The 19,307-nt window shown below is 43.4% G+C and overlaps 1 protein-coding gene across 1 annotated transcript in view; it reads right to left on the bottom strand.

The window, feature by feature from the left end:
• The window catches only part of ncf4 (neutrophil cytosolic factor 4), a 38,646-nt gene extending 20,211 nt beyond the window's left edge, over positions 1-18,435 (bottom strand). The window contains exons 1-6 of the mRNA XM_079499147.1: positions 18,296-18,435; positions 17,779-17,863; positions 17,456-17,615; positions 8,734-8,804; positions 7,405-7,532; positions 2,716-2,770 (exon numbers count right to left, since the gene is read on the bottom strand). Of these exons, the coding sequence (XP_079355273.1) occupies positions 2,716-2,770; positions 7,405-7,532; positions 8,734-8,804; positions 17,456-17,615; positions 17,779-17,863; positions 18,296-18,327 (531 nt within the window). The 5' untranslated portion in view covers positions 18,328-18,435. The remainder of the gene's footprint in view (positions 1-2,715; positions 2,771-7,404; positions 7,533-8,733; positions 8,805-17,455; positions 17,616-17,778; positions 17,864-18,295) is intronic.
• Positions 18,436-19,307: the final 872 nt, after the last annotated feature.

Here is a 19,307-nt window from a genome sequence, read left to right as displayed (position 1 = left end):
ATGCGGCCCCTTGGGGTCAGCAAGCCACCGGAGGAATCAACCACCCCAATTACGTTCCTTATTTGACCCGGCCTTAATGAGCCTGTTAACTCCTTAGCTCATTAGCCTGTCAATAGGGAGGTGGAGCAGAGAGACAAGAGGCTTGTAAAATCTTGTCAAACTAAAGAGACTTTAATTGGATGACCTACTTCCAGGTAGGCTTGAAGGAATATGAGACATTAATGGAGATATGTGAGTGGCTAATGGCTATGGAGCACAGCTGGAAGGGACTGTAGTAGACCTTTTTATATCACAGACCCCAACAATTGACTTAAGTTTCAAATTATGAAAACCCATTTAACATTATTCTGTTCTAGGGACCCACATGAACCCTAGCGCCCCTATTCTGGGGTTAAAAATTGATCTTATTGGTGAATGTGGTGCAAAGGGAACAAATAAAGGGTGCTCACCTTGGAATGATTTCAGTTAAATCACGCAGTCATTGTTGAGAACAATTCAATAGCATAAAAGACATAATAGTAAGAAGGATATCGGAATATGTTCTCATATTACAATCCAGTCAGCATGCTGGATTATGCTGAGCATACTGTACTGGCATTATCTGATATTCCTAGGTCAGGTCTTTTACCTAAATTGGGATCTAATTTCTATGCAACGGCTCACGGTGGGTTCATCAAAAGCAGTTTTGATTTTCATCATCGTCATCGTCTCATTTTACATTCTTTTATATGGCTCCCATTGTGTTTTGTCCCTCACTTTGCAGCCCCACTCCTTTCTCGGTTCTCTGCCCGCTTCACTCTGCGTGTCTCTCTCTCTCCCTGACAGTGATATTTTTTGGGGGGCATGATGGGATGACTCTTCACTCCAAAATCCAAATCATTGTTCGTTCGTTTGTCCATTTGTAACAGTGACGGGGTACCTTTGGGACAGTCAGTGATTGGTGAGGTATTCAGAGCACTGCGATATGGGAGTGAAAAGCCGGGTGCAAGCGCCTGAACAATGGCCATATAACAATGGAAGTCGTTGCATAATGTGACGGTTGCAGTGCGTTTGGCACTCTAGTCTAGACAGTATTCAACACTTACATGTAATAGGATGGCTAATACGGTAATCATACATACTGTACATGGGATGAATTAACATTCCTTCGAATGCATTTAAAAAGATTTGAATGGCAAGGGTAGTTAACTTAACACGTATCTCGCCTGACCATTTGAAAAGTATTGGAGCTGATTCTAGTGGTACCAGTGGATCTTAACATTGAAGCTACGAAAGAACAAACCCACACACAGCTCTCAGACAGCGATGCAGAAAGGGGGAGTACTGTTGTTTATCCATAGACTTCAACTACAAATGTGACCAGTGACCTTCTTGGAGTTGGAAGAACTGCCAAAAGGCAAAATGTTTTATATATATATATATATATATATATATATATATATATATATATATATATATATAAATAAATAATATATATATATATTATATTATTTATTATTCAGTAATATTATTATTATATATATATATTTTTATATTCATTTTCTTTTTACCGCAATTACTTAATTTTGTTCATGGGGTTCTGCCAAACTTTGTTTGGGCAATAAGAATGCTGCAGTCTTTAGTGTCCTTGTGTGTAACGTGCAGAGCTGTGGAAGACAACGATCACTTTCAGCTGTCTGGGAGTGGACCCTGGCCTGTGCTAAGTGGAGTGCAGCATTGTAAGACTAAGACTAAAGCTATAACTCCGCTGTGACAAATGCCTCTCGTCTCAAACCATCCATCAAACCAAAGCAAACCATTTATCAACGTTCAGATGGAGGTAAAAGGAGGCTTCACTGCTGTAAAAACATACCGTACAGTGCACAAAATAAATAAATAAAATAGGCCAGAGCAATCATTGCAAAGCTGATGTTGTGTGTGTGGGCAGCCATGTGGTTTGTGAGTAGAGTTAGCAGTTATTTTAAGAGCGAGGGAGGAGAGAGGAGGAGAGAGAGAGAGAGAGAGAGAGAGAGAGAGAGATTGAACACCTTAAAACAACGTTATTACTCTCAGTTAGGTCATAAAGACCACAGGATTATGTAATGAATGCTGCAACTTTGTGTACTGTGTGTAAGTTTGTACTGTGTGTGTGTGTGTGTGTGTGTGTGTGTGTGTGTGTGTGTGTGTGTGTGTGTGTGTGTGTGTGTGTGTGTGTGTGTGTGTGTGTGCGTGCGTGCGTGCGTGTGTGCTTGTGACATCCCCAGGGGACTCGGAAATTACAGATGTGGTGTTGTCATCTCTCTACATTTTACTTTCTGTGTTGTTACATCCAGCACTAATAGAAACACTAATGCTAGCGAACATTCAGTTGTTTGTCACTTTCCAGCAATATGATTTCAGTGACATATTTAGTAATTTGCATCACATGAATGCACGCACGCACAATCGCACATACAGACACACGCATGCCTATTTTCTAAGGGGCCCTCTAGTGACGGGACATGGGAGAGAAAGCAGAAAGAGGGGGGGACCGACCTGAGAAATGGGGGGAGCGCAAGGTAAGTATGTGAAGACACGAGGGAGGGAGGGTATGATGCGATACTGTAAAGTAAAGGAAGACTTGAAGAGATTAGAGGTCGTCTGATATGGATTTTTCAATGCCAATACCATTTTTTCCCAGATATATAGTGGCGTGTCTTGCGTCATTCCAAAATCTATTTGTTTTTTTTAATCTACCTCAGCCCTGGGGGAAGAGAAGAGGTCCATCTTCGGTTTGACATCTGGTGCTTTCCTGAAAGAGAGAGAGAGAGAGAGAGAGAGAGAGAGAGAGAGAGAGAGAGAGAGAGAGAGAGAGAGAGAGAGAGGTCATGTACTGGAGTTGTTCAAAAGAGAAACTAGAAAGGTACAAAATGTCCACCAGGAGACATGCCCTATTAATGACACTTACTGTATTGTATACTGTGGGATAAAGTAATGTGTCATAGTGAATCTCTCTTGTGTAGCAGAGTCTCTCAGAGCCTCTGCCTGAAGACCAAAAGGCTAAGTAATATCTCACCTTGCCAAGGAGGACTTCTCCTTTAGGCTAGTGGATAAGATATCCACATTGGTGCCGTGACCCGGATCTGGTTTCCCGGTGGGGGGGATCGGTCAAGGGGGGGGGGGGGGGGGGGGGGTGAGTATAACAGGAGAGCCTTTAGCTGAAGATCAAAAGGCCAATATCTCCCACGGCCAATGAGGAGTTCTCATTTAGCCTAGTGGTTAAGATGTTTGGCTTTAGTGTCCCTTAGCTTACCGTACGTGTCACACTGTGCCCATGATTGTGCCACGCCTGGGTCGCCTCCCTCACGTTTCCCCCCTTCCTCGCTGGTGAGTCCATGTTTGACAGTTTGGGCTCCACCCGGATTCACAGGTGTGAACTGTTGGCGTAATGACTGCCTAGTTGGCCAGAGACTATTTAAGACTGTCGGTGTTTGCTCTCTGTGCTGGACCATTGAATTGTCATGTTGTATGTTTCTGGGTCCTGTTTATTCGCCCTGTGAGGTGTACCACCGTACCCTGTTTTGTATTATGTTTTAAGTTAAGTGAAGCCATTGTTATTCTGTCCTCCTGGGTCTCCTGACTTTACTTTGATATGAGTTCTGCATTTGGGTTCAAAACACACCCCGGGTCCTGACACACCCTGTCACACTTGCCTACACCGTCTCCACACCTGAGCGCAAAAAGGTTTTAAGCTGCGCACTTCTTAAGCTGCGCGCAGCTTAAAGCTTGAGTTTTTAGACAGCTGGTGGATGGAAAAGAAGCTCCACCTCCGCTGAAGACTTGAGCGGAGGAGAGCGTTTCCGGGAATCTGGCCGTCGCGCAAGAATTCAGCGGAGGTGGAGCTTAATTTCCATCCACCAGCTGTCTAAAAACTCAAGCTTTAAGCTACGCGCAGCCGAGAACGTGCGCAGCTCTTTCGACCGTCTGGCAGCACCTCTAGTGTGGGTAGTGTGAAACCCGGAAAAATATGTAGAAAATGTGTAGAAAAACATCCAGAGAGTCCTTGCTGCAGAGATTCTGTTCGTCTTTATTCACAGAGAGGAAAAACAAAGGTATTTACAGCTATACTGGACTGGTGGCTTTAGCTCCTTCCATCTCCACAGTCCTACCTTGACTACCAGGCAGTGGGAGGCCTCCCTACCTATAAAGGCTAAGCCCCTCCCACTGGAACATACCACCCTGAATTGATTCCACAATTATACCAGTAACTTCTTAATGTCCAGGGACAACACAAATTATACATAATTTATTATTCAGTCAATTAACCCTATACAAACAATATAAGATAATTAGAGTTCTCTCTATATACACAATAAATAATAATTCAAACTTTAGATTAGAAATAAATAATCAGAATCTAATATAGGTCATACGATATATCATCAGTGGCAGGGTGAACTGCCACACACCCTTTGAGACCAGAGTTCCAATCCTGATTAACCCCAAGGGAACAGGAAAGCAGCCTCAAAGAGGTGTATCGTCTCGCTCTCTCTGTGTGTACAAACTTAAGTTACTGTAAGGATGATGGGATATGTTTGTGTTCCTGCTATACCTATATCATGCATGTCTGTGATGTCTGTCTAGTGCCAGTCCATAGTAGCCTGGCTAATAAGCCAGACCGAATCAGCCGTTGGCAAAAAGAAATTGCCTGCCGGCGGATTACGGTCTGGAGAGGCTCAATTGTACGCCCATTTCCTACACCAGAGAACTGGTGTGGCCAATCGGGACACGGTATGCAATATGGGCGGGCTTTGGTACAGTGACATTCAATGCTTGAGACCTTTGACTGACAGTACCTCTAACCAATTGCGTCAAAGAGAAAATGTTTGAACCCGCCCCCCGGGAAACAAGATCCATACACAGCATCTCCAGACTGAAATACCACACGACAGTGTGATTTGAGTCTGGCTTATTAGCCAGGCTAAGTCCATAGTCCATAGCCCTGGTGGGATTCTTATCCCATAGCCTGGAGGGATGATTGCCCCGCGATTATGAATAAATAATGTTACATACAGTAGATGTTGTTGGCGGATTTTAAAAATATTCAAGAATGTTGTAGGTCCTTCGTCTGCTGCCAGTGTGCACAAGAAATGCAACGCAGATCAAATCAGATCAACATAGCAGCTTGCAAAATTGGCTGCACACACACGCACGCATGCACATGCACACACACACGCACACACACACACACACGTGTCACGGAAATCACAAACCACCCGTGTTGCCGAAATAACATTGGGGATAAAGGAAAGACTCTCATTTCCAGATTTTGTATATGGTCGTTACTTTACAGCGCTGCTTGGTTTCTACTTTTGCACGAATATGAATGACCGCAGGTCAGCTGCAACATGATGAGAGGATAGAGAGTTATTATCATCACTTCCTCTTGCGAGAGTCCCTGTTTACCACATGACCTGATTTGGTAAACGAGGCACACCTGAACACTCAGAAGACTGTCCAATAATGACTTAATTTAGAATTTAGAGACCCCTTAAAACCCTATATACTTTAGTTGACAGCGGTCCCCCATGGATCTGTACTTGCCCCCCCCCCCCCCCTCCCCCTTTCCTTCTGCACCAAATGTTTGCCTAGTTTATTATGCCATGCGCAGATTCACGCTCGGGCCGAAGTGGTTAACTTTGCATTGCAGGTTTTGGGGCAGATTCAGATGTTTGCCATTGCAGTTACAGTACATGTGTTCAGCACATCGTACAGGTTGAGCCACCAGGATGTCCTTGGACATGAATGAGGAAGTAGAGTGATTTGCGTAGTCTCTACTATTGAGCCAGAACATAAGGAGTCACGGTGAATGGTGTCATTATAGTGCACAGACGAAGGGCAGTGTCGATGTAGCCAAAAGGGTGAGCGCCATAGAGCGTCGCAGTCCCTCCCCCTACCATGGACCAGGAAATGAATCCCAATGCATTTGTCCCATAGACATTTCAGAAAGTATTTATTTAAAGACGGTTACGCCGCGGACAAAGCCAACTCAAGTCGTGGCAACTCATGACAACACAAACAATATTTTGGACCAAACAAATAATTACAAAGAAGAAAAACAACAAAAAAAGTGTTGTAACCTGCCGTTTTTTTCTTCTTTCTAATTATTTTTTCGGCCCCAAAAATTGTGTTTGTTGTCATGATTTGTCACGACTCGAGCTGGCTTTGTCCGCGGCGTAAACGTCTTTAAATAAATACTTTCTGAAATGTCTATGAGGAAAATGAACGGAGAATAATTTCCTGGTCCATGGTAAGGGGCGGGACTGCGACGCTCTATTGCATAATGATGTAGAGACTGCTGTACTCCAGTGCCTGTAGTGGAGTAACGGAGTAAGTAAGCAATGATAGGTTCAATAGGGGATGTCCTTACTTTACTTTACCATCGGTTTAGTGTGGCGGTATAGGGGCTGATACTGCTGTGTTTTCTAATTCATAAAGGTGAGCTGTTGGTCCTATACCTTTTCCATGGTGGAGAAAACACGTAATAAAAGCACAGCACACCAAAGTAGAAAATGTGGGCTACTTTCTCTGGTGTTTTACTCTGATTGAATAGCATCACTATTTCAGCAAGACAAGCAAACGGAAATATATGCTTTTGACTTAGCTGTTATTGTGTTTTACTCATACCTAGAGTATGTATCCAGACCTGGGGAAAGGTGAAAGGATAGATGTGATCTATCCTGTGAAAGGATAGATCTGGTTTTAATCAACTGGAAATTAAAATGTTTGACTGTACTTTAGCCAGGCTGCAGCGAAAAGTAGGGATTTATGTTTCTACAGTTTGTAATCCATAGAAGAAGAAAAGAAAACGGCGTCTAATAAATCACCTCTAATAAAGTTTCATCACAATCCGACCTCCATTGACTTCTAGTATAAAATTAAGGTTTTGTGAAGTTAAATATTTAAAAAGATATAAAAACAGGTGGCATATTGTGCCACTCAATAAAAAGAAAAACATCGAAATGGTCAAGAACATGAATTCTGATTTAATTTGTGACAACCCACATTCCCACCTGTTGCTACGTAGGAATATCCACCCTGCCCTGGTACATGAAGATGTGATACTTACAAGAATAGACACTAAACCATGTGATGTTCTTATTACAAGATCGTTACCAACCACCAGGTCACCTGCTGCCCTGCTTTTGAGCATGCTGCTTCACCCCACATGCCTTCATTGTCTTTCTGTAACCAAGCCACCATTCTCTGCCACACCAAATCTATCCTCCCCCGCGTATAATGCCATATGTATCTCCATCTGTCACTACATGGCCATAATAATAGGTTGTCTGCCACGGTACACGTGGCCTTTCCCTGTGCCGTCGGGGGGTCGGTACCGTTCCAGCGGTACTGCCCTCGTGCCAGTTAGTGTGTGCGTGGTCTTACACTTTGCGCGTGGGAGGACGGAGGCGCCTGAGGGCCCGTGGACGGTGCTGACTGTCCTGCTCCGTCTGGTAGAAGAACAGTCTGAGAGTGTGATCCAGGACCACCCTGGTAGGAAGACTCAGCAACCTCTGAGACAGAGAGAGAGAGAGAGAGAGAGAGAGAGATGCACAGATATAAAAAAAAAAGTAGATGCCTCATTGGCCGCTGCAGTTCGGAGTGATGTGTCTCCAGTGTGAGGAGGAAGTCAAGCGGAAGTGCGGAAGGCGCACTGCGTCACTGCCACTCAAGTGACTACTGGCCAATCACAGCGTGTCTTTTCTGGGACTTATCGATTCAATCCAAGGGAGCTTTATTGGCAGGAGGAAACAAACATGTACATTGCCAAAGCAAGTGCCACTGGGAAAGAGGGAGTTGCACCTCTGATTGGCCTATACCGAACTTCCCCTTCTGTGATGCACGGAAGCTTAGCAAGCTTCCGCTCATGCTTCCGCTATCCTTCGCAAGGAATCTTGGGAAAGCTTGCCTCCATGTTGCCCCCCCCCCCCCCCCCCCCCTCGAGAGACACATGCGCCAGAGCCGAAGGGGGCGTCTATCTTTTTATGTCTATGGAGATATGGATGGCAATAAGGGAAAGTGAGAGAGTTAGAGTCAGTATGGGTGGGGGAGAAAAGTAGAGAGGGAGGTTATAAGAGAGAGTTGATGAAAGGAAGAGTGAAATACATAAAGAAGTGCCAGATAAAGGAGAGGCAGAATCTATATGTAGCCTATAGTGTGGGAGAGACGGACGGACGGACGGATGGACGGACGGACGGACGGACGGACGGACGGGCGGGCGGACGGACGGACGGACGGACGGACGAGTAGAAACTAAAGACAATTAAATCAGAAAGGCTTCAACATGTCAGGCCGTCCAACAGCTACAGTGCTGTATAGTCAGACACACAATGTGGGCGCAGGCAGCATACAGAGGGAAGAGTGGCAACGCCTACACGCTTTTGCTCAGATCTGCAAACTACTATACTGAAATATCCCAGCCAATGCTCGTCCACCCACTCTATCACTCAGCCCACCAGGCCATTGTTACTGCATTACAGAATCTATCAGCTACACCAAATAATGGTGCCTTAACCACTTTCACTTTACCTTAAAATAAAAGAGCAAAAATAGCCAATCTACAAGTTCACAACGTGTCTTGATGTGCTGCATTGTGAGCTTGTCGATCTGCTAATTTCACTATTCCTTGTACAACAAAGCATAAGGTGGTTAAGTGGTTGAAACAGCGAAATGGAATGGATTGTGTCTAACTAATAAGGAAAACTAAAGGCTTACCTTCATATAAGTGTTCAGTCCAGGAATTCTGCTTTCTGCAATCTCCTGTTTGTTGCCAAGGTAAACTTTGCCTAAAACAAAGACACATTGTTCACCGTTGCAGAGCTGCAAATCTACTATAAGCTTAAACAAATACTTGAATTGAGAAGTGTTAACACACTGGTTTTCATGGTGCAAAGGTAAGACTCACCCTAATTTGGATGTAATATTAAAGCAAAGCAAAGCAAAGTTACTATATTTACCCAGGGTATCTGGGCTAAGCTCAAGAACTTGTTTCCAGCCAGGCCCTGCTCATAGAACATTTCATGGTAGTGGTTCAATGCCTTGCTCAAGGGCACTTCAGCGGTGGTAATTTTTAACGTGTCGGACCGCTGATTCGAACTGGCGACCTTCCGGTATCAAGACCGCTCCGCAATCCGTTCGGCCACCGCTGCCACACATTATCGTTGCTGTCAGATGGAAACTTTGTAATTCCTGTCCAAAACGGTACAAACTGTGAAAATAGCCGATCTACAAGCTTGATCTGCTATTCTCACTATACTTTTGTGTGACGGTCTTGTATGATGAAGTAGGGCATTCATTTTCAACATAATATGTGCACAATAAGTTGAAACATGGAGATACAAGGTTTCTGCCCAACAGCAGTGATATACTTCCACATATTGGAAGGAATACATGTCATCCCTGTGAGCTTTACATGTGGCACACTTAAGGCTGAACTGGGTTATGTATGTTAAGGATGGTTGGCCAAACGAGGCCTGTTTTCCCATTGAAGTTCTGTAAAAGTGTGTCATCCTACTTGGAGCAGGATTCAATGTGTGTTCACTGTGTGGGCAATGCTTCTGACACTGATGCATCACATTCACTTACTATTATTGTTATTATTAGCCTGCCGCTTAGAAAAGCTGCACAAAGGGTTCCTGATTCATATTATGTTGGGTAAACCAAATCTATTTTTGTTGCTATAATCTGCTACTTTGTTCCAAACAAAACCTTCTTGGTCTGTGAAACCAAATAAAGACAAAAGCTAGGTCTATTTAAACTCTAGTTTTACGGGCATGGCTCCTCAGAGGAGACTAGAAGAGGGTATGTTTGTGTGACCTTATAGACCTTGTGTGTACTTCATTGTAGGTCAGCTAGTACAATGAATGAGTACCGGGGTTCCCCAGGGATCTATACTAGATCACCTACACTAGTATAGATCCCTGGGGAACCCAAGTTAACTAGGATTTTAAGTGGTTCAATTATTAACACAGAACTTTACTGCGTGGGCTACCTTATTCAGAGTGTTGTGTGGATATGTGTTAATATAATCTAGCCACAGGGGTACTGGAAATTACCCCTCGCTATTTCAGCATGTAGATTTATTGTCATTCTACCCGTGTACAAAATGCAAACATATGAAGGGCTGTGCGCGCACAATCACAATGCTCTAAATCAGGTCCCTCATTGATTGAGCCGAGGCCATCTCTGCTGCTGCTGAATCAATTTAGCACAGTCTTAATGACTTTTAAATATAATCTTCATCTTTCTCCAACACCCAATTTCCCTGTCCTCTCATTCACTCACTCAGTCAGTCAGTAGCTTGTTATGCACACACACACACACACACACACACACACACACACACACACACACACACACACACACACACACACACACACACACACACACACACACACACACACACACACACACACACACACACACACACACACACACACACACACACGTTCATTGATTTCATTGATAAATGTGTTGGAAAAACATTGTATAGTAATCTGTTTCTGCAATTAGCCAATTCAAATTGACGTGAAATTGAGGTACCCTCCTGACAATTAAAAGACACAAAATTACAAATAAATCATAAATACAATTTCTAGCGTGGATTCACCTGCTTCGTCTGTCTCTGCTGCAGGTTTTTCCCCCAGCCTGTTATGATGAGAGGTACAGTAGCTGTGTGCTGATGAATGCCTACATATCTAGTATTGTGACGTCCCTTGTCAATCATCAGGTTTTGTCAGTATCAGGTTTGAATTCTATCCGTGTTGGGTGGCTTCCCAGACGCAGGATTGTCACAATCATTACATAAAAACCGTCTAATCGCAATTATTTTTGTCATAATCGTGTCCATGTTGAAAAATGTTCATACACAAGAAAGCAGAAATAGCAGATCTACACATTTGTGACACTTTGTAAGCTTGTAGATCAGCTATTTCCGCTATTTGTTTTGCTATGTCCAGCTTTGTGTGTGCGACTGTGTGTGTGTACCCAATAGCAATGATTTGACTGGCTCAGGGCTTAAAAAGTGAAGATAAAAGTGAGGACAGAAAAGTGTGGACGCCAAAAGTGATTGGCTGGAATGTGATGATGTATGATGATAAGAGCGCCCCTCACTTCACACGAGTTTATTAAAATGGTAGTCATTTCTTGGTAATTTGTCATATCTGCCCTGTGCACATTTTTATTACGAAGCCTAAAAGCCAAACAGAAATGTAATTGTCTCCACCAGGCCGAAGGCATGGGGAGAGAGTATGTTTTGCACTCCGTCCGTGTGTGTGTCCGTCCGTCCGTCCTTCCTTCCTTCCTTCCGTCCTTCCGTCCGTCCGTTACCAGCTAATCTCCGCCACCGTTTGCCCGATCCATGCCAAACTTTGCACACACACTCCCTGGATGCCAACGACGAACCTCTGCCCCAAATATTCTTCAACGGCCTGTTATAGCGCCACCATGAGGCCGATTTAGGCAAAACACATTTCTGTAGATTACTCGTACACATTTTATCCACACAATTCGGTATACACTATCTCCATAGTCATGTAATCAACACGGATCTGCACCATTTCCCATCTTCCATCCTGATTGGCTAATATTGGCTTCCAAAGCTCACATGATTGGTCCGTTTCGAACAAAATGCCACAAATCACAAACACAGTGTGCAATTTCCGTGAAATTATACACTCACATTTCCACTAGGCCGAGGACGACATGCCACTCATTTTTTCCCAAATCACCCTCATGGTGGCGCTATAACAGGCCAATTCATGTTTTTAGCTATAACTGCATCAATCTGTATACAACTTATGTATGCGCACTCCCTAGAGGCCATGGAAAAACATTGTCCCTGCATCCCTCCACATCTGCCGGTTATAGCGCCACCATGAGGCCGGTTTCTGCTAAACACATTGCTTATGTTAGTCGCACAGATTTCATCCAAATCTCACGCAAATCGGTACACACTACACATGATCTCTGTAGTCATGTGATCAAGACGAGTCTGTTGGATTTCTCAGATTCTACACTGATTGGCTGACATTGCCTTCCAAAGTTTTCAGGACTGGCCCGTTTTGTACAAAATGCTGCACATGTCCTGCTCATCCAGAATTCTATCCTCAGAGATGCTATGAGTGATCTGGCTCTGCATTTCCTCAACAAAATGAAGAAAATTGTTGCAAAAAACAAACAAACAAAAAAACATGTTTATATTACTCCTAAACATTTTGCCAAACATCTCACACAGTCCTATCCTCCTGGTGGAGACCCGTGCCCAGAAGGGCACTTTTTCTAGTTTCTATTCATAATGTTCCAATTTCCAATGCAAAAAACACAATGAAATCGTTAATCGAATTTTTTTGTGTGACAATTAATGGTCAACTTAAATTACGTAATTGTGGCATCCCTATAGCCAGGCGCAGCATCAGGGCGGGGTCAGATGGGAGCCACAGCTCAAGGGAGGGAGAGAACTTTTCATGTGCCAATGTCACAATTTGTTCCTTATTAAAAATGTGGCAATTCCCCAGAGGGGAGTTTGTGTCTATATACAGTATTTGGTGGCACTGGGAGGAGGAGATGGTGATTATGTCTCCAGGGGCCTAAAGAGTGCCTGACCTTTGAAGGACACCATGAACCTAGCCTAGGGAACCAACAAAGCCTGCAATCTGCCCTGTCCCTGCCTGGGATGGAACTACAAACATGGCTGCAGAGCTAAACCTTTATTATTCAAAATCCGTGCATTGCTTCAGTTTCACATCCAGACTTTGACTGTACTAATTGTTTATAATCTGGTTATTTTACCAGGTTATGTAAAAAGCATTTGGTAGAGTACAACACCTTGCTTGCCAGAGACTGATAGAGATAGAGAGACCTACTTATAGAGTTACTGCAAGGACAACACAAAGCAGATCAAATGAGTCACTAGATAGAGCGTACAGAGCAAATGAGATCACTAGATACAAATAGCACAGCATTTTAGAGCCCGGCCCTAATATTGGCCTATTACCGATGGATCTATATCAGTTGAATTCTGAGTATTTGTTGCGACTGCAGGTCGCAGTGTGTTGTTTGGTTGATTGGTCAGCCCAGACATGGATAACATTTCTCGTGACCACCACGCACTGACTTATGGTGCGTTACCGCTCAAAATAATATCAACATACATATAGGTAATGGGTCGCAAAACACCAAGGGCAGTATTATGCGTGTCTTAAGTACCAGGTCTTATGACTTAACTTAAGACCTGGAGGCGTGGTCAATGCTGTTTGACCACTCAGAATAGGCAAATGGCATTGATCACGCCTCCAGGTCTTAAGTTAAGTAATAAGACCTGGTACTTAAGACATTTGGTAGAGGCATGACCATATATGGTCATGCCTCGTGACATCACGTGACACCATCGGGGATGGACATCCCTGATGTATGGAGATCCCATCAATATTCATTGAGATCCCTGATGTCATCAATATTGGCCAGCAACTGACCTCAAACCCTTAGATCTCCATATATGGAGCTGACATGTTCTGACATTCCATATGTTAATCTGACCTCATCAAACCCTGTACACTCAAGACACGCTCCAATTATGGCCAGTACGTAATTCATTCCATATGTTGATCTGACCCCCCATTCCAAAGCGCCAGCGCTTGCCCAGCAGTCTGCTGTCACCCAGGCGAATGCGTGCACGCCTCAAGGCGGCGTGTGTGTGTGTGTGTGTGTGTGTGTGTATGTGTGTATATGTTTATATAAGAAAAGGAATATAATATTCCTTTTGTTTTTTGCATGCTTTTATGTTCTCTCTCCCTCTTAGTAATGAAAGAATGGATGGAAGAGGCAAAATACACAGAGAATACCTTCTACTGACGAACAGTCGAGGCCTTGTTCTAATAAGGAATGCACCTGCATAAGTGGCACACAGTCAAACATCAAACATCTAACTCTGGCAATGTTCCAAATACATCTGTATGTACATACAGTACATGAGAGATTCCTCTTCTATTCCCAGTAGTAGTTTTAGTAGTATCAGTCCAGTCCTATTTTAGTTTTGATATGCCTTATACCTGGTTGGTATTCCACAGCATTTCAGAGGGATTTCTATATGCATCTTTTTTTATTTTTTTTATTTATCATCATTCATTTTGTGGACTGTCAATTTTTTTCCCCTCGCTCCTTTAGTCATTTAACATGAAAGACAGTCATGAGGACAAACATCATCTCTCTGCAAAGTAAACCGTAGTTCAGACCAAATATTCCGTTCACGAGACAAAACCATTGTAAGCCCAATTTCATTCATGCTTTGTCTTGACGGTGTTGGGTGCTCGGTTTGGCTCCTCCCCTTTCTTAGTCGACTTCCTCCCGGGTGCTTCTATGTTTATTCCTAATAACAACACCATTACATATAAGAGATTATCTCAGACCATATTCAGCAACGAAACTGGAATTCTGAGATCCTGAAGCCATTCTATAGCTGTTAAGTCTATATTTCATTCTCATCCATCTCATTATTGCCAAAGAGGCCTGATTCATAGTTTGTTGTGAGCCTACTTGTAGGTCTGCTATTCTCAGACGTCTTCGGCATGCGACACCATCGCACAACAAAGCATAAATTTGCCTTAATGCTGTCCTGTGCAATATTACTCTAACAAAAACGTTACTGGCAAAAGGTTGTTTGGTTTATTAATAAAGCATAGGACACATTATGCTGTGCGACATTATCTTTCTTTACTTAGAGTTTTCTTCTTTTGTCCAGCATCAGTTACATCAAGAATCGCGGGGATGTCTCATTGTCACATGATCTACAAATAGTGTCCCAGCATTCCCTAAGCATGATGGACATTGACAATTGCAGAGAGTTAAGGCTCCAGTTTTAGGTGATAAGCTAGTAAAGCTACGCACCTTTTCACCTAAACGGTGGTTTTGATACTATAGGCGATCATAGTCCATCAACTATGCAGTGGTTTAGGAGGGCCTCGCCTCCCTCTGGGTGAGCCAGGGTGAACGCGGTGAGGGTGGTTAGTAAAAACAGAGGGAAGTGCTGCTGGGGTGAGCGGTGAGTTGCTTATCACCACAGCTCAGTGATGTCATGCTATAGTTTCCCCACCACCGCAGTGGTCACCTTATCACCTATAACTGGAGTAAGCGTGGGCCTTTAGAAAGGGGACTTAGGAGAAAATGATGACCTGGGGATAAAAGCCACTTAGCAGATGAGGACAGGGGAGAGTGACAGACACAAACACGTACAGCAGAGCAGCCACGGATTGAATACTTGAACCATTTAAATCCTATATACTTTGTTGCCGATGTACAGTTGGAGGCCATCGATATTGTCCTTTTCTTTTTGCTGAGGTTTGCGTGATCTGCGCAAAAGGACAGTTAACCCATTTTGGGCGGGAACCCCTTTATGTTATAATTTAGCTATTGGAAAATAGCAGATCTACAAGCTCATAGCGCGCCACCGAGTATTTAGAAGGTTTTTTTTTTAATTTTGAGGTCAGGCCTAAATGGGTCAAATGATAAGGGACAATATCGGTGACACCCAACTGTAGATCAAATATATGTGTTTCCTGCATGTTCCTATTTTTTTGCGGAATGTTTGTTCACCTACTATGACTTGCACAAAATAGGGACGCGAGGGATCATGTGGTTAATGTACGGTACACTATATAGGACAGCACAGCGTGTCTCACACCATCTCCTTGCCCTGTAGGCAGTGGGTCGTGTTATTCTTGTAAAATGTCAGGACGTCTTGCATGCATTTATTTTCCTGTACAAAAGTGTTAGAGAGTCATCTAGAGTTTGGCAATTGGGGACACACAGCCACTACTACTAGGACCTTGAACATCTTCTTTGGTCCTTCTTTTCATTTAGTTCATTGCATGATCAGAGTTAGCGTGTGTGTGTGTGTGTGTGTGTGTGTGTGTGTGTGTGTGTGTGTGTGTGTGTGTGTGTGTGTGTGTGTGTGTGTGTGTGTGTGTGTGTGTGTGTGTGTGTGTGTGTGTGTGTGTGTGTGTGTGTGTGTGTGTGTGTGTGTGTGTGTGTGTCTCTCTCTCTCTCTCTCTCTCTCTTGATCGCTTTCAGTCTCTGCTCTCTATGTACTCTTCTCTGTGTTTTACACTTTTCTTCAGATCATCACTTATTCCCACCGTTGTGATATTGTGATCTGTATACAACATTGCCTCTGCCACTGAAGCATTTATTCTGACAACTTGTGATCATTTTCGCTGTCTTGTGTCCAAAACTGTTTCCCCTTCAGGAAACGAAAAGACATCTTTGAGCTGTAATATTCTTACGTTCCGTCTCACAGACAAAGTCTCTACCCTCTATTTGCTGTAACTAGTCCTTTCCTGTCCATTAAATGTCATTCAGTGAGTGGGTTATATTTATTCCCACCAAATGAATTAGATTTTACATCCTGTAGTGTGTCCTAATGTACTATATTTCATATTTAGAGCATGATTCTACACGATTCTAAACCCATCACCACAAATGTGTTTAACCTCACCATGTGAGGGTTTTGTGTGCTTATTTCACTATAGTGATCAATCTGTGTGCTTAAGCATCAGGCTAGATAAATGTAACGTGCAGTATCTGCCTTTTATTGATGACCGGGTCCCACCCCACCCTTACAGGGCTTGGGAGGTATACACTTATCTCTGCCCACTGTGCTGCTCATATTGCCGATCTGGTCCTATCTATCCCAATGAGCGAAGGTCAGAGAATGAGTGTGCACATTTAAAGTAAAGGTTACAGACACTGCTTCATCACAGTGATGAAGCAGAGCTGATGCTGTTTTCCATATTTTACTCAGCGTTGGTGCGTTAGCCAAAACGAGAAAATGAACACCAAAACCAGATCAAACATGACAGAAGTAGTAGCCTATACTTTGATCAAATATGATCAAATAATTATTAATGTTTCCAGTGAATGTTTTATGATTTAAAAAACAAAACCTAAACCCAGAGATCATCTGTCCTGTTATGTTACCTACGTTAGAAGCCCAAAGACCAAAACGAGAACTGAAATGTAAAGCAAAACATCCCCAATGTATAATTACAGAAGAGAAACACAACAGGGAAGTAAAATCAGTGGCCCTAAACAACACGCATGACTGCTGACCAGGGGTGGAAAAAATACTCAGATGTTAGTATCAAAACTGCAATGTAGAAATACTCCATTACAAGTAAAAGTCTGGAAATCTAAATTTACTTGAGTTCAGAGTAAAAGTACTAAAGTATTGGTATAAAATGTAGGCCTACTTAAAGTACAAAAGTAGAAAGTATGCCACTCATTGTTTGGGAAATCAGAATTTGCCATTTAAAGTTTTCAAAATCTCACACGCACACGCACGCACGCACACACACACACACACACACACACACACACACACACACACACACACACATGCACATACACACACACACATACACACATGCACATACATAATACACACCTGGCAGAGTTGGTAAGATACAGCAGTTAGCACGAGGTTTGTCAGGGTCTTCAGGGGAATACTTTGACTGCAGATCATGATGGAGATTTGAGAACTCCTTGTACCGCCTGTAGATCAAATATTTGCTGCCCCCTTTAGTCTTCACCTCGATTGCAAACCTCTGGGGGGGGGGGGGCAAGAAAGGAGTGAATGGGAAATTGATCAGAGAATAAGGAGATAAAACAGATAGATGGGATAGATTATATATAGATATAGTGATCAGTCACAAACTATATAAAAAGTGTCCCACAAACACACTCTGTTTCTATACTTTCTATACTTACATAATAGTCGATGAAGCCTTTCGTCTCCTCAATGTCAGCAATGGTGGCGCTGACAGCGACATCATCAGGGAGCTGGTCAAAGTCACTGAAATTAATTTAGAGATACACGTTTAAATTAACGTATAGGCCTTTAGTTGCATCCAATGCCTCAATCCAATTAAAAGTTGTGTAGACTGTCCCAGCTAGCGATCGACACCGTTACGAGATAGCATTATGACGGGTGCCATAGCCTATATGATTCGCCAGAATATGCGTAGATTAGAATGTGCACCTTTTAACGACACCTCAAAACTTAAAGCGCGTGTTTGAAGCTTCAAGGTACAGTACGTACAGTATAGGCTACACACATCTCAACATAACTTCATAATTTCACTGCACATCCATGCGTATTAGAATGCGTGATGCGCGTCGCATTGTTTTTAGGTGAGAAAAGACTTGACAAAAAAAGTATTTCTCCAAGGAGTGGAGGTGACTGATGGAGGAGATTACATTTGTCTCAAATGTCAAAGACACTCACCTCTCGAGCCGTAACTGTCGGGGCAGCGACATATTTAGGCTAATTGAAGCTGTAGTAGAGTAGAAATTTAAGCTCTTGCGGGGGACGAGACGTGCCGTGCGCTTGGTTCACTTCACTTGAATAGTTCACTTCGTTCTTTCACTCACACACACACACACACACACACACACACACACACACACACACACACACACACACACACACACACACACACACACACACACACACACACACACACAACCACACACGCGCACGCACACGATCAGAAGTGCGTCTGAAGCGTTTGCACAGCACTTCGCACGACATACAGGAAGCGATACATAAAAAACATCCTCTATTAATTTTGGTTGGGGTTGACTGGCAGCGGTGGCCGAACGGATAGCGGCGCGGTCTAGATACCGGAAGGTTCCCAGTTCGAACCAGCCGTCCGACACGTTAAAATTACCACCGCTGAAATGCCCTTGAACAAGGCATCAACCACTACGATGAAATGTGTTCTATGAGCAGGGCCTGGCTGGAAACAAGTTCTTGAGCTTAGCCCAGATACCCTGGGTAAATATAGATTTCATTTCATTTCATTTCATTTCACTGGGTGTCGACTGTGTGTACAACACTGACAAAGGCTCTGTAAGTAAATGATTAGCCATGCATGCTGGTTGATGATGAGCTAAACCTTTTCTGGCTTTACTAAAGCCTACTGTAGCCTATACACAAACTATACCAGTAATGATACGTTTAGTTTACCCTCTCAGCTGTTTTGAGTTGGGACTCACTCATGGGGCCACCTGGGCCAGTGCCCATGCAGCGGCCCTTGAGGAGCTCATAGGGGTCCTGACCGACCTGCCTCCTGGGTCACACGCCCATATACCAGTATATAGGTTAACACTCAAGTCCCCTTCTATCTGACTAATAGCATTGTGTGTGTGTGTGTGTGTGTGTGTGTGTGTGTGTGTGTGCAAATGACAACATTTGATTGATTGATTGATTGAAAAATGTATTAACAGTTTGCAGA

Source organism: Electrona antarctica (genome assembly GCF_951216825.1).
Source record: "Electrona antarctica genome assembly, chromosome: 4".
Classification (NCBI taxonomy): domain Eukaryota; kingdom Metazoa; phylum Chordata; class Actinopteri; order Myctophiformes; family Myctophidae; genus Electrona; species Electrona antarctica.
This window is presented reverse-complemented; position numbering and strand designations above follow the sequence as displayed.